Source organism: Carassius carassius, chromosome 45, assembly GCF_963082965.1.
Source record: "Carassius carassius chromosome 45, fCarCar2.1, whole genome shotgun sequence".
NCBI classification, from domain to species: Eukaryota; Metazoa; Chordata; class Actinopteri; order Cypriniformes; family Cyprinidae; genus Carassius; species Carassius carassius.
In genome coordinates, this window is record NC_081799.1 from 2,401,875 (window position 1) to 2,417,293 (window position 15,419).

The following is a 15,419-nucleotide window of genomic DNA, read 5'->3' on the forward strand; positions in this document are numbered from 1 at the left end:
GCCGGTCTGACCGGGGGTGACCTGCGGGACGTCCGGGACCTGGATCATTGTCCCCACCTCTATCATTGGAGATCGGTCCACGAAATGGTCCGGATCCCTGCAAGCCAACAGGCCAGCCCAGACCTTCCCCCCGCCCCAGTGACAGGGAGTGGGTTGAGCGATTGACGAGGAGAGAGCGGAGAAACCGAAGTGCTGTCCCCTCCTGCGGCCATCAGTCCCGCCCCCCTGGGCGGTGCACTTGAACCCGCATAGGACCTCGGGACTCGAGGTGGGCCCGGTGGCTGGGACCTAGGGAGAGGGGCAGGGCGAGAGAGAGAAGGAGGGGGGAGAGAAGAAGAGAGACAGGCAGAGGGTAGGGGTTCGCCGACCCCTGGGCACGCCACCATGTGGTCCTCCACCAGGTGGATGGCTGAGTCCAGCGACGTGGGACGGTGGCACTGGACCCACTCGGCAGTCTTCTTTGGCAGCTGAGCGATGAACTGCTCCAGCACCACCAGGACGATGACGTGCTCCACGTCACTTCCCTCGGCCAGTAGCCACTTGCGGCAGGAGTCCTGGAGCTGTTGGGCCATCGCGAAGGACCGACCGGCTTCCCCCAAGTCCAGGGATCGGAAGCGCTGGCGATGTTGCTCGGGGCTCCGGCCGACCCGCTGGATGATAGCCCTCTTTAGGTCGTCAAAGACCAGGAGGTTCGCCACCGGGAGCTGTTGCGCGGCCACCTGGGCCTCGCCCGAGAGCAGGGGATGAAGCGCACCGACCACTGTTCGCGGGGCCACCCGCAGGCTTCTGCCGACTTCTGGTGCATTGGCAGATGCACCGGGAACGTGGGCGGCCCGGTGGCCTCGTCGCGAACTTCCCGGTCTATCCAGCTCCGGAACCTCTCGCGGTCCTCCTGCTGGGCTTGTACGATGGCCTGGAACCGCCTTTCCTTGTCGGTCCTCAAGTCCAGCAGGGCCTGGTGTTGTTCGTGATGCAGGACCGCGAGGGACGCGATGATGTCCACGAGTGGCGTGGAGGACGGGTTTGCATGGCGGCGGCGGTCCTTCTTCCTCCCAGGTTTCGGCACCAGTGTAGAATAGGGCTGTCAAAATTGCTCAAAAATGACGTTCGAATATTCCCTCTAAAAAAACTATTCGAACATCTGTTTGAGTGTTGTCAATGACACGCATTACGTCAATAACTGGACAAAATAATACAAAGAGACATAACTACTTGTATAGGTAGTCTATTTACGTTTAAACATATATGACAATGTACTACCTACACAAAAACAAGAAGATCAACTAATGGCCAAGACTGCAGACCTCACGCTCTCTCACCCTCACGTTCTCTGCGCATAACGGTTTAAATGAAAAAACTAATTTTGAGTGCTGATCAAGAGTTTTGTGCAAGCAATTTAAGGTCGCGATTGTTGTCCCAAATATAGCAGGCTTCATTCAGTGATTGAAACAAATATTATTAATATTAATTGAAGTTTTACAGCATATAGAACTGACATTGAATGCTCCGAGCGAGCTGTGCTGTGGTAAACATGGAACTTTTCCTTGACATGAAACGATAAATAATCAAACCTCGCTTCCATTGCTTGACAGAACTCCCCGAAGCCTGCCCCAACCGCGATACTGATCGGTCTCATGTCCTTACAAATGAACTAAATTAATTTATCCGTTATGGCCTCTTGTCGTGTTGCAGACAAAGAGCTTGTGGCGGGCGATGCAAAGTAACGTTAAGTGTCAAGACGTGACTGTTTAGCTGGAGTTCCACACATTATGCCATGCTCATTTGGGTGCACATTTTTGAGATGTGACCTCATGTTGCTAGTGGTCGAATGGTATGCTAACTGTCTCTTAAATAGATTGCATACAACTTTATCTCGCGGGTCAACAATTTTACCTCATTTTCTCTGCTTCGGTCGAGCTGGGCTCTGCACTTGCTGGCATCTTCCAAGACGTGTCAACTTTCAGCAGTGATGCTGTGCCAGACAGTGCGACTCCTGTGACCTGTCCCTGAACCCTCAGGCGCGCTAGCGCACCCACTCGTAAGGCAGACAACCACGCCCCTACTACCGCGGGCATTTTTTTCCACATTTTATTTATTCGAATATTAATTTTCACCTTCGAAATTCGTTTTTTTAAAACTATTCGAATACATATTCGAATTCAGAATATTCGTTGACAGCCCTAGTGTAGAAAGGTTCAAGGATGGAAAGGAAGAGGACGAGGAGTCGGCTTGACTGCTGATGCTTTCATTAACAAAATAACTTATCAGAACGGTGTCTCTCACACCGGCAACAACAAACTAAATAACACTTCCGGGTTGTGGCTTCCGGCTCGTACGGTCATCAGCAGTCCGTCTCTCTCTACTACTCGGGTTTCCCGTGGCGTTAAATACTCTCTCCACGCCAATTACTGAAACAAGAGAGAGGTGTTGATTATTTCCGTTCAACCCGCTCACTCACCGTTCGTCTCCCGACTCTCTCTCCCGCTGCAGGCTTCGCTAAACCACGCATCCGCCTCCACAGCGATAATTGTGATTGTGTCCTCCTTGGGAGGATCAGGTTAAAGAGGCAGCAAAACTCGCTCAATGGTTTTGTTTTTGCAGCATACCTGTGTTTACTGCAGAAGTTCGCGGCGGCTGAGCTGGCGCATAACACGTCATAACCAAATGTTATGTGATTGGCTCACAGGTACACCAATGATTGTAAACTTCAGACGAGCGCTACCGCCCCCCCCCCCCCCACGAGAAAGTAAACACCTGTCATTTATGCCCTTCCAGACTCTGTCTACGAAGCAAAGCGAAAAAGCAGTGTTTGGTATTAGCAGGCAACTGGAACAGTATTTAGTGTCAAATATGCTTAATAATTAAATTTAAATCAAATTTTATGTTTGTCTTCAGTTTCTAAGTCTAACATTCTGTCTGTCTGTCTGTCTGTCTATCTCCCTGCCTGTCTCCCTGCCTGTCTCTATGTCTGTCTGTCTGTCTGTCTCCCTGCCTGTCTGTCTCTGTCTCTCTCTCTGTCTGTCTGCCTGTCTGTGTGTGTGTATGTCTCTCTGTTTGTTTTTCTGTCTTTCTGTCTGTTTTTCTGTCTGTCTGTCTGTCTTTCTGTCTGTCTGTATGTCTCTCTGTCTGTCTGTCTGTCTGTCTCCCTGCCTGAAAATAAATAAATATCTGTGTCAATGAACATGTAAGTGGCATCAGAATGATAGGGGTGTTAGAAATTATCGATACACGAGTATTGCAATAATTTGTTTGGCGATACTGTATCGATTCTCAAAAATGAAATATAGATATAAAAAAATATATTAAAAAATCATAAAAGATTCATATTAGTTTTTTTCATTTTGAATTCATTTCCTGAACCCTTAGAAAGCAGTCTTCATCTCTGAACTTAAAACAGTGACAGGAAATACTAGCATTTAGACACGTCAGGCAATCTTGTAATTATATAGAGACAGGTGAGACGTCACGTCAGGTAATCACCGTAATTATATAGACACAGGTGAGATTTCAGTTTCTTTGTGGCACTGCACTGATATGACCTGTGTGTGGGTTGTGTGTCTTCCTCATTCCTCTGGAAATAAGTCGTCAGCTGCTGCTTTGTTGTGGCTTATATACCGGTTACAGTTTTGGGACGCCGGATTGTTGCTTGCGCACTGTTTTTTTTAACATCTTAAGTTCGCTATTCTCTGCACATCGCTGCCACCTGGTGGTCGTTTGAGCCAGTACATTCTTGATTTATTGTTTGCCTGTTGTGTGTGCGAGTTGAATTCAAGGTTTTTTTTTTGGGGGGGGGGGGGGGTTGTTTATTGTATTATTTGTAGTATTTGATTTTGTTATAAGTGGATTTGGTTTAGGGCTTTGTTTGAATTTTGTTATTGGGGTTGGTTGGGTACTATTTCTTTGTTTTGTCTTACATTGATATTGCTCAGTCAAGGAGCTGAAAATGTATGGTTTATTTTGGGGTGATTTTGTTGTTTTTCTTTTTTTTTTTGATGATGTGTTATGTTCTGTTGGTTTGAAATAGTGAATGTATATTTTTTGTTTGATCTGATTGGTTGTTTAAATGTATTTCTTTTTCTCCACCCTTGGTTCGTGATTTGAGCTGTACTTAATATTTGGTATAAAGGTGTAACAAAGATAGTAACTTTGTGATCATCTGTATTTATTTTATTGTTTTACAATTGTTTTGTTTTCTTTAGGAATCCTGCAAGAACTTTATTTTTCATTGATAATAAGCAGATGTAATTTTCAAATAAGCAGATCAAAATGTTATGACATCGTTACAATTGTAAACTTAAACTGTGAACCTTTAAAGCAAGCTCTTAAAATATATTTACATTTTATACATATACATTTAACTAAAGAATCCTGCAAGCACTTGAATTTTTCCCCCTTTACTCACACTGCACAAAAGTGGTTCAATAACGTTGGATGTTACAGGGATTGATTATTGCAAATACAGATCCCAGTGTGTTCTGGTTGAACAATATATATTTATTGCTAAGATTTGCATATGGTGGTGTGTTCTTAATGACAGCTTTCCTAAAAATATATCCTATTCCTAAAATAAGAAATATACCAATATATCGCTTTGCTTACAGTATCGCAGTGTATCGCAATATATCATATTACAACCCCTGTATCGTGATACGTACCGTATCGCCAGATTCTTGGCGATACACAGCCCTACAGAATGACAAGCCCTGTTTACGAATAAGACAGTCAAATTGCTTAGTAATGTTGTCAATATAACAGTGTACTCTGGAGGGATGTTCTAATGTAAACTATGGCAACAGGTTTGATGACCATTATTATAAATTGTAGGTTACACCTTAGTGTATGTGGGAGTTTGATTGCAAGAGACTGGACCAGATTCACATTTATGCTTTTCCTGTTTGTACTGTAATTTGTTGCCAGACCATGTCATTGCGATACAGAAAGAAAAAGACAGCACCACATAGCACAAAGAAAAAATAAGAAAAAAACAAAAGTAGAAATGTGAACATAGGACAATCTCCTTAGGGAAAACTGTACATGCAGTGCTGTAGGAATTACAGTGCAGTCTTCCTACACCTCCTGACGTTCCGGGCCACAAATTCTCATCCACATCACAACGAAAATCTTCTCTTGCGATGCAGCGTGGAAAGAATCTTTTAAGAATGTCTTATCCAGCCTCTGCAGGCATCTGCTGTGATGTAATCCCACGCTGCATCCATGGCAGCCAGAAGGGTCATCTATATATGTGGCTGGCGATCATATACTTTCAAGCTCCATACTGAGAAAAATTCCTTGATGGGGTTAAGGAATGAAGAGTAGGGTGAGAGGAACTCCATCAGCATCCTTTTTTACAGCCAGAGCAAATGTGTAAAGGTCGCTCTTACTGTACTGTATATCACTATAGGATATTGTACTGTTTACTGTGAAGTACAGTTGCTGCAAGCTCATACATGTTTTACATACTGGTAGCGCAGCTCCTTCACTCTTTCACCATTTCTTTCAAATGGAACAGTGTACAGCTGCTTCATATTCATTTGGTGTCTTTTCAGCACCCTGTCAATGGTTGAGATCCTGACTGTTTGGATGTTTTCAAAGATGTTGTTGTCCTCTATAATCGCACTCGTTATCTCCCTTAGTCTTATGGCATTGTTTTCTACAACCATGGTGCAAATAGCCTTCTCCTGTTCAGGTGTGAAAAGGGGCCCTCTGGCACACCTGTGAAGTTGTCTTGCAGTCCTATATGTCCTACAAAAAATATTGTAATGCAAAACACAAAATTGAGTAAGATAAAATGTCACTGTTTAAAGTATACTTGCTGTATATTTTAAAATGCAAGTGGAATACTGTAATATTGTATAAAGCATTACAGAAAGTATACAGTACTACAGTACAGTGCCTGTTGTTAAATTACTGTACATACCTGTTCTGTCGACAAAAAGTCTGTATGATTTAGGACACAGTTGTTCTCCCAACATTTGGCTGTACCCTTCGAGCAGCCTCGGCCATTGTTAGCCCATGATTGAGAACGTGTTCTACAAGTGTTGCTCTTATCTCATCAGGAACACGCATATGTCCTTGGCCTCTTCTGTTTCTTCCTCTGTTTTGGCTCCCAACTCCTCCAACATGCAGCCTCATTCCTCTTCTTCTTCTCTCTGGCTGTTGACCCCATCAAATTCCTTGTCCTTCCATTGTCAGACATTAAAACATTGTGTTGTGCTCCGGCTATATATATACTTGCCAGTTAGAGAAAATCAAGATTCACCTGGGAATTTACCAGTGCAGGAGAGATTTAGAAACAAAAAGTCTAATGGAAATGTATAGAAATATGCTTGACATATTATGACATCTTGTTCAGCCATTTTGCATGGTTAAGACTTATGCTATAAACTTATGCCTGAATGTTGTGGGGGATGACACAATTCAACAGAGACCCATTATAATACATTTTGATCAAAATGACATAAGCAATTGATGCATTTACATGGATGTACCAAAGCATTTGCAACTTGTTCAAAGAAATGAGGAACTGATTTTTTTGATGTGCACAAGTGACACGATGTGAAGAACAGGTAGTTTTGAGAATTTCAATTCTGATTGGAGAAATGTACCAAAGCAACTGAGAAAAACGGTAAATGAACACATGTATATGTAACTGAAGTAGTGCAAAACAAGTACAGAAAGTGCATTCTGTCTGCTTTTTTAGTGCATATGCAATTCACAATTTAAACTGTGCAACTGGGGGAAATAATTAAACTTGAATTCTGTCAACTGTCTATGGTTTAAGAGAAGGTCTATGGCATGAAACTATATTCCCACTGGCACTAAAAACCCTCTCAGATGGGGAACTAGTTGCTAAAGCACATAGGTATTTCTTATATATATATATATAGATTATTTCTCTTTTTCAACAAGAAAAAGATATTTCTTGTTTTCTTGTTGTTCATCCTGCTTTCCGTTGGTTTTATTTGAGGCAGACAGTCTTGCTCCACTTTACTTTTTCTTTGAGTTAGCAATTAATTATCTCTAATCTTAATTTTTGGCTTTGTCCAACAGTCGCCCCTTCGACCCAGGAGAAACAGGGAAGCGCCTCAAGTCTTGACTCGGGTCTTGATGACGATGAAATTGATGAGGCGTCCCTCTTCCAGGAGATCGACAGGGAGCTGTCAAACCTGTTGAGTGGCCTGACCGCTCGGAGTCAGCATGCTGCGTCCGGACAGGACTCGACGTCAGGAGACGCCACCACCACCTCACTCATGATCCCCTGCATCGGGCAAGACGAAACTCCGCCTTCTCAGCTGGATATGGCCAAGCAGGACCTGGACATTCAGAATGGCCTGTCCGAGTTAGCAGGAGACTCCCTGCGGTTTGACTCGTGGTGCGAGGCACTCATAAAGGACCCCAGCTCAGTTATGGCGGCTGCAAACGATCTGAGCTGCTTCAGCTCAGGGCCCAGTCGAAGCCCAAGGAATGCACTGGCCTGCCAAAATAAACCTGACGCCAGCCCAACTCCAGATGGGGAGCAGCCCTCAGAGGTGCCCTCCCAAGAAAACGCTGGAAAGGAGATGGAGGTCAAGAGGGCCGGGTCACCCTCGCCCAGTAGGACAGAGGACGACCCCTCGGGAGAACTGGTGGATGAGTCTCTAGGGGAATCCAATAAAATTCTGTCCGAGATACCTGGCATCTTTAGCAGTTTTCTGGAGGGGGGCAAACTGCGGGAAAAGCCGCCAAAGAAGCTGCGGTTTGTGGAGAGCAGGGCGGAGAGCCTTGTGAACGGAGAGATGCAGAACGGAACGTACCAGAGCTGCAGTGTGAAAGAGGAAGTGACTCCAGACACACAGCATACAGAAGCCACAGGAGTGCCACAGGGGCGTGTGCTGAGACCTGATCACAAACCAGCAGGGAACAGCTCAGACAGGTACAGTACCTCTGCATCTCAGTCCTCACTTGCCAAAAGCTGGTTAGATAGTAGAGAGACACTGCTATTTAGCATGAGCAAACTATTTTATATGATACTTCTGTAATTTAAAAGAAATTCTAAAAAATAGCACACCCAGTGGCATTAAATTGGTGTTCGTTCAACAGGAAACAACGTTCACAGGTAAATTAATTCCTCATATTTTTATAATCAATATTACTGATAATTATTAATATTATTACAATGAGTAAATGTTTTGTTTTCATAAATATTATTTTATGGACCTATTTATATAATTATTTTATTATTAAAATGTTTTAATAAGAAATTTATATATATATATATATTTTTTTTATGGTTACAATGTAGAAAAATAAAAAATAACACAATTAAAAAGTGATTTGCTTATTAGTTATCAAACACATTAACATTAAAATAATCAGTATTGTGTTTCTTATCTCTGTTCAATAGCAGTTATAGTTGTTGTTGTTCAAATGTTGTAGAAACAATAGCTCTGCATTGTTACATTGACAACATTTTAAATCTGACTGATTTAAACCCTCTATGTGCATGTTTGATGCTTTTTAGTATTACATTAAAATATTAATAAATTTATAATATGCATTTTTTCTTGATATGTTTACCATCTTGGAATAATTATTCCTGACTGACTGTTGCATTTCATTTTAGTACTGCCAGAATATAGAAGGCAGAGTAGACACTTTAGTTTAGAGAACACTGTTCACTATTAAATATTTTCTTATTAGCATGTATATTACTAGCTGTTTACTTATAAAGCACATATTAATATCTTATTCTGCATGACCATATTTTAGATACCTTAAATCTACCCAATAGATAACTACCACAACAGCTACTTACTATTTCTAAGCAGTAATTTGGAGTTTACTGAGAGAAAACTCTTGCGTATGTGTTCCCTAATCTGTTTCCAGCATAATTTATGAATAGCTGTTATGTCAGGGGCACTCCTATGATGCCTATCTAGGCTACTCAGAATGGTGAGTAAAAACTGTCAAAAATGAGAGATATACACAGCTGCATCTTATGCAATGCAAAGTTCAAGTGTGCTGTTCATCTGCTAATATAGTTACTTTTTGTATTCAGTTCTGCATCTGATTATCGGTTTCACTTCCTTTATTGAGTTATTGAGGAACGTAGCTTGTGTTTTTATAATAACGTCCTGTGGATGACTCTCATAAATTTGTCCAGAACATATCCAGGTCATAAATAATGTTTTGCAGTAAGAAAACTATGCTTTAGTTTAGTTTAGTTGATCATTTATTTCATAAAAATGTATAATAATAATAATAATAATAATAATAATTCAGAATAATATTATTCATAGTAATTAATTGTTCATTACAGAAGAAAATTTGGTCACACTTTATTTTAATGTCCAGTTCTCACAATTAACAAACCATTAACTATGGCTTTTGCCTCAGTAACTCCTAATTTGCTGCTTATTAATACTTAATAAGATAGTTGTTAAATTTATGTATTGGGTAGGATTAGGGATGTAGAATATGCTCATGCAGAATATGTGCTTTATAAACAGCCAATATGTTAATAATAGCCAGGCATGCTAATAAACAACCAGTTAATAGTGAGAATTATAAACTACTATATTATTACTATAACCAGGCCAAACATTGTAGTAATACAATCAATCAATCAATCAATTACTTAGATAAGTATATGTCATTATATTATTTGACTGATCAATCTGTAATTGTTTGTTTTAATAAAAACATTGTATTCCAGTAATAAAAATCATAATAAGAATGACTTTGAAAGTTTGAATGCATTATGGAAACAAAAGTTTGAGAGGAAATGTACTGAATTCATAAATGATTCATAGATTCATTCTAATAGCCTAAGTTGTCAAATGAACATATGTACATTGTAGTAAATGCTTGAGTTGTTTCTTTTGAACAGGACTTTAAAATAGGCATAAGACAGAAAGTCCTAAAGTCTGCTTCTGTTGAGTGAGATGTGTTGTCTGTCTGTCTGCTGCAGGTGTTCTGCCGGTGAGAGTGACACCACAGATGTCTTCAGCTGCCAGTTTGAGAGCATCCTGGAGTCGGAGCGTCTGCGGGAGACTCTCTACAGTAGCATGGACGAGCTGTCTAACCCTGCACCTGAACCCAGCTCTGACAGCGCTCCAGGAGCCTTGTTTGCCTTCGACATCCCCCTCACGCCCATGATTCAGCAGCGTCTCAAGGACAGAAGTCTGTTCCTGAGCTCGGACGCTGAGGTGCTGAGCATCGCCGCTACGAAGGAGAGTGGCAGGGCAGCTCTGGAGGTGACCTCTTCGTTTCTCTCACCGAGAGCAGCTCTAGCAAACGGTTTAAACGAAAAAGACCCCAGAGACAGGCTGCAGGGCTGTTTAAGGTAAGACCACACAGTTCAACATATGCTGAAAGAATGGCTGGCAGCTCTTTGACTTTGTTGCAAATATTGCATGCAGTGTTGCATAAATTGTAATGTTTCGTTTTGATGTAATGCTGAAGAGCTTGTGTACAGGAGAAAACATGGAGGCTTGAGCTGATTATGTGGCGCCCTCTGCTGAAATGTCTTTTCCATTGCATGCACTTTTTCAGACCAGGGTTATAAAATTAACAGGTCCGATTCTTGCTATTAACAAACCATTAGCTGACTTTTGCCTCAAAAAAGTAAGATAGTTGTTAAGTTTAGGTATTAGGTAGGTTTAGAGATGTAGGATATGGTCATGCAGAATATGTGGGTATGTGTACTTATTCAAACATCCGTTATTTATTATTTACCCTTGCATTGTAAACAAGCCGAGATCTGTCTCCAGCAGGGTTGCCAGGTTTTTGCAACAAAACCCTCCCAATTGCTACTCAAAACTAGCCCCAACGTGTTTCGAGGGGGGTACCCCCATAAAAATTGCATTCCGGGGGGTTAAATACACGATTTCGGTGGGGATCCTACACTATCATTCGCATTACAGGGGCTAAATATCATGTTGTTTATGGTCACTTCAGCCCGCGGACATGAAAAACAAACCACAGCAAAAGTAGACTAATTGAGCGGCGCTTTGTTCTGGATGGAGGCGGGGTGAAGTTACAAGGTTTCACTGACAGTTTGAGGACCCATAGCATTACAGAGTTTAGTGACGAGCTCTTTTGAATGCTTTTCATTGGTTAAATATTTGTAAAACCCTCAAAAAGACATAAGGAAGTCCAATAGCAGTGATTTAAAACAATGATAACTAAATATAAAAGAGAGTTGGTATTTTCCATGGCACATCTGACTGGGCTAGGTTATGGCAACTGCCATACTCTGCCATAAGGAAACACTGCCCCTTTGGGATAGCTTTGAGTAGTTCTTTGTGGGTTTGAAGTGGATTCAGTTTTTATGGGTTTAGAGTGTATTTTTTTGCACAGCATGGTTGTGATTCCCATAAATAACTAATCTGTGTGTACAGAAGATGCTAATGAGTTTAAACTGCACAGAATTGAAGGAGCTCTTGTGTTATGGATGAGTGAATGCTTATGAAGCACTTTAGTAAACCTACTGCTGACTCAACTCATTCGACCTCTCATGTGCGTAATTTGAGGAACCAGTGGATGTAATTTGTGACCCTGACCCACAAAACCACTCATAAGGTCAATTTTTCAAAATTAAGATGTATACATCATTTGGAAGCTGAATAAATAAGCTTTCCACTGATGTGTGGTTTGTTAGGAGGACAATATCTGTTCGAGATACAACTATTTGAAAATCTAGAATCTGAGGTAGGGTGATCCTCTTTTTCTGGACATGTCCTCTTTTTGGACCAAAAAAATTGCTTCAGTCCGGGATTTCTAAATCGCCCAAAATGTCCGGGATTTGGCTTTTGCTTTCTACAGTCACAATTCTTAGTGTGCGCTTTTGTATTAAAGCCCTGCGTGGTTTTCTTAATCCCACTCCTGCTGACCATTACTGTGTGCTCCTGCAAACATTATAATATTGGATATAATTTTTGTGCATCAGGGAGCCGATATCAATATGCAGAGTATTTAAATCAGAGTTTGGATGCAGGGTTGCAAAATCTGAATTTTTTTGCACAGAATTGAGCTGATTTTAAACTGTTGCAGCAAGTTGATTTTCTCCCCTGGGTTAAAGGTTTGAAATATTGTATAATTTACATTGGACTGAAATGCTTGTATTGAAACATTTTACATTTTAACTATGATAAAACTGTGTTAGATGTTTATTTTTGTGAAAGACGGCAACTAGGTAGGAAGCCTTTTAGCTGGGTTTATAATCAATATGCATAACAGTGACTGTAAAATTATCTATTTTAGGCAATGAAATAACATATTTTGAGTTTTCATATTTGGGATATGGTCATTGCGCCACTAAGGGGGCTAATTGAACCCACTCAAACTCAACAATGAACCCCCTCGCCCCAATCCCAATCTTCATTCAGTCCCCACTTTTCTTTACTAAAATATGGTCACCCTAATATGAGAGTGTAAAAAAATCTAAATATAGAGAAAATCACCTTTAAAGTTGTTTTTTAGTTCTTTTGTTAAAGTTCTTAGCAATGCATATTACTAATCAAAAATTAAGTTTTAATATATTTACAGTAGGAAATTTACAAAATATGTTCATGGAACATGATCTTTACTTAATATCCTAATGATTTTTAGCATGAAAGAACAATCGATCATTTTGACCCATGCAATGGAATTTTTGTTTATTGCTTTTAATATATCTGTGCTACGTATGACTGGTATTGTGGTGCATAGCCATAGCGCATTGAGTCTAACATGCACCTAGAAAAACGCAGTCCACCAAAGCATAACAATAGCGATCAGTAAGCATGCATCCTCACCCGCATGCTCATCAGAAATCATCACGCTACATTTTCTCATCATCTGTTGTTATTTATAGCTCCAGCGCAGCCTCGTTCCCCAGAGCATGATGGATGTAAATAAAACCCATTGCTCCATTCACACACATGCTTGTGTTCGGCCCAGCCCCCCGCAGATGGAGTGAGACGCCGGAGCTGTGGTGATGAGACTTGCTACTGTCATGAATAAGCACAGACAGAGCGCCGTGTCCTAGCATGCAGGTCAGAGCCAAGCATCTGGCTGGAGGTAGGACACATCACGCGGCATCGACCGACCAACTCTCATGGGTTCTGTAGTGTCCGGCTGCTTTTCCCAGCCGGGCCTGTCCGACGCCGAGCAAGTGTCCGTCCAGTAAGTCTTGACCTTCGGCTTGCATGACACGCTTCTCAGATGCAGCTGATGCCGGCGTGTGTTTGTGTGTGTGTGTGTGTGAGTGACGCAGCAACTCTCGCGTCTGTCCGCGGTGTGAATGTCCTCTACAGCTGAAAGGTTGAAGCTTTCCTGTCTTTGTGTGATTCTCCCCTCCCTCTTCAGTGGGCTGATCCTGAAGCACATACTGAATGATTATAACTATAAACAGTAGAATGAATATAAAGTTGCCTGCATTGTGATATCATTACTCATCTACTACTGAGACAAGATCATTAAAACCACTACAGGTGCATGCTGTTCATTTATTTTTGTGTAAGAACTATAGAATGATTTTGTTCTGAGTGCAAATGCAGGCTATTTAATAATGTAATAAACGGGATTAAAAACTATCAGAAAATTCCTCTTATTACGGTAAAGGTGTGGTCATGCAAGCAACATTCTCGGACACATTTACAGCAGTTTGGGAAAAACTCCAGTAATTTCAGTAGGAATCACCAAGATTCGAAACAAGGGCTGTTGATTGCCCCTCATAAATTCTGCATCGGGTTCAAATTGTTCACACAAATTTGAGCAAATTTCACTGGCAAAAAAATATTTACTGTATCTATGAAACACAGCACAAAAAGCACAAACAGAAGTCACTTTCAAAACAAGCAGCTTTCTGTTGGTCAGTGTGAAATGTGTAAAAGCAATGGTAAATTTAATGGTAAACTTAAAGTGTTTGTTCTAAACTACATCTTAATTTCCTTCAATGTTTTGGAGTGGTTTTAAACTGTCAGGTAAGGCTTTGTCAAATTATTCAAAGCATGTCTTGATTAACTTTCCCTTTCTAGTTTTAGATTATTGCAGGCAGCTCTGTCATTAATGTGATGTTGTCTGCGACAGACTCTGTGTCTAGCCTCCCGTCAGGATTTTATAGATTGCAGTATCTCGCTGAGAGCTCTAAATGCACATACATGCCATTAATGCCAGTAAGTATTTACTCTGCATAAGTCATGGTGTGTTTGTGAAATGGGGCTGTCTGGGAGGAAATTAATTGCTTTTCTAAATCATCATGCTATTTATATTCAGCAGCGTTTGTGCTCTGAGCGTAAGTGTGGTTCTCAGTAGTGCTGATCAAAGCAGTGCTCTGTGAGGTGTCACCCTTTATTTCCACATGTTCACACATGCAGAGGTAAACAGTGTGTGTGGTAGGTGCCGGTGTCATGTGACCAGCATCATGGGCTGCTCTAGAGGAAGCTCTGGGTTTGTGCCAGTGCTTGAGGTGTGAGTCAGCACCAGCGGCTCACTGTCTCGCTCACAGACCCATTGCATTTCACCACCCTTAATTTCTTCACTCACACATTATCCCCGTTGCTTGCCTGGCTCTCTTTAATACATTTTCACTGTAAAAAATACAACGGCACATTTTTCATTTTTTCAAAATGTTTTGAGTTTCAAATACAAAAAATGCTATTTTCTCAAAACTACATAAAAACTGTTTGAAGACGGTGAGCGTGCGGCCGGGGCTCGCTCTCTCTCTCTCTCTCTTTCGCTCTCTCTCTCTCGCGCTCTGTCTCTCTCTCTCTCTCTCTCTCTCGCGTGCGCGAATCACATTCGTCAAGGACCGTACAGTTAATAAATAACGGATCAACTACAACAGCCTACATCGCACATCCTGTGATGTGACTATCATGGATTCGTACATCGCGATATCGATGCTTAAACGACACATCGTGCAGCCCTAGTCCTAACCCCAGCCCTCTTATGTGGTCGAGAACAACATCTCGATGTCGACCACCATCTGCTATGATTGTGCTAAAATCAACCAATTGTCAATATAGTTCAGCTTGCAGATGCCCCAGAGTCGCAGCGGAGCCAGAGCTGCATCCACACACTTTGTGAAAGTGCCCGGTGAGAGTGCAAGGCCAAAGGGAAGAACCTGATATTGTTATGCTTTGCCCTTTCTCCTTGGTGGCATGGAGAGAGAAATCAGCGGTCCTCCTAAGCTCCGTTATATCCTCGGATTTCACATGCTGACACTCATCTAATTCCTTGAGCATGTCGGCTTGGTATGCCTGTAACACCGCCATGGTGTGCAGACACGCACCAGCCTGACTCGCTGCCGAGTACCCCTTCCAGCAGTGTCGGAGCCTTTAAAGATGATGCCGCGTTGGGAGACAGATAGCTTGCGAGTGTCTGTTCTACCCGGGTCATCGTCTTATAATTGCTCTGAGGCAGATAACGCAAAAACTGTGTGTATCCCCACCTGT

The 15,419-nt window shown here is 41.8% G+C and overlaps 1 protein-coding gene across 2 annotated transcripts in view; it reads left to right on the forward strand.

Annotated features, from left to right (window-relative positions):
- The window catches only part of psd3l (pleckstrin and Sec7 domain containing 3, like), a 148,162-nt gene that overhangs the window by 20,779 nt on the left and 111,964 nt on the right, over window positions 1-15,419 (forward strand). The window contains exons 3-4 of one of the 2 annotated variants that reach the window (XM_059539607.1): window positions 7,051-7,912; window positions 9,950-10,324. In XM_059539607.1, the coding sequence (XP_059395590.1) occupies window positions 7,051-7,912; window positions 9,950-10,324 (1,237 nt within the window). Of the gene's footprint in view, window positions 1-7,050; window positions 7,913-9,949; window positions 10,325-13,018; window positions 13,147-15,419 lie in introns of those variants that run through there. The other variant, XM_059539608.1, reaches the window with a different exon arrangement.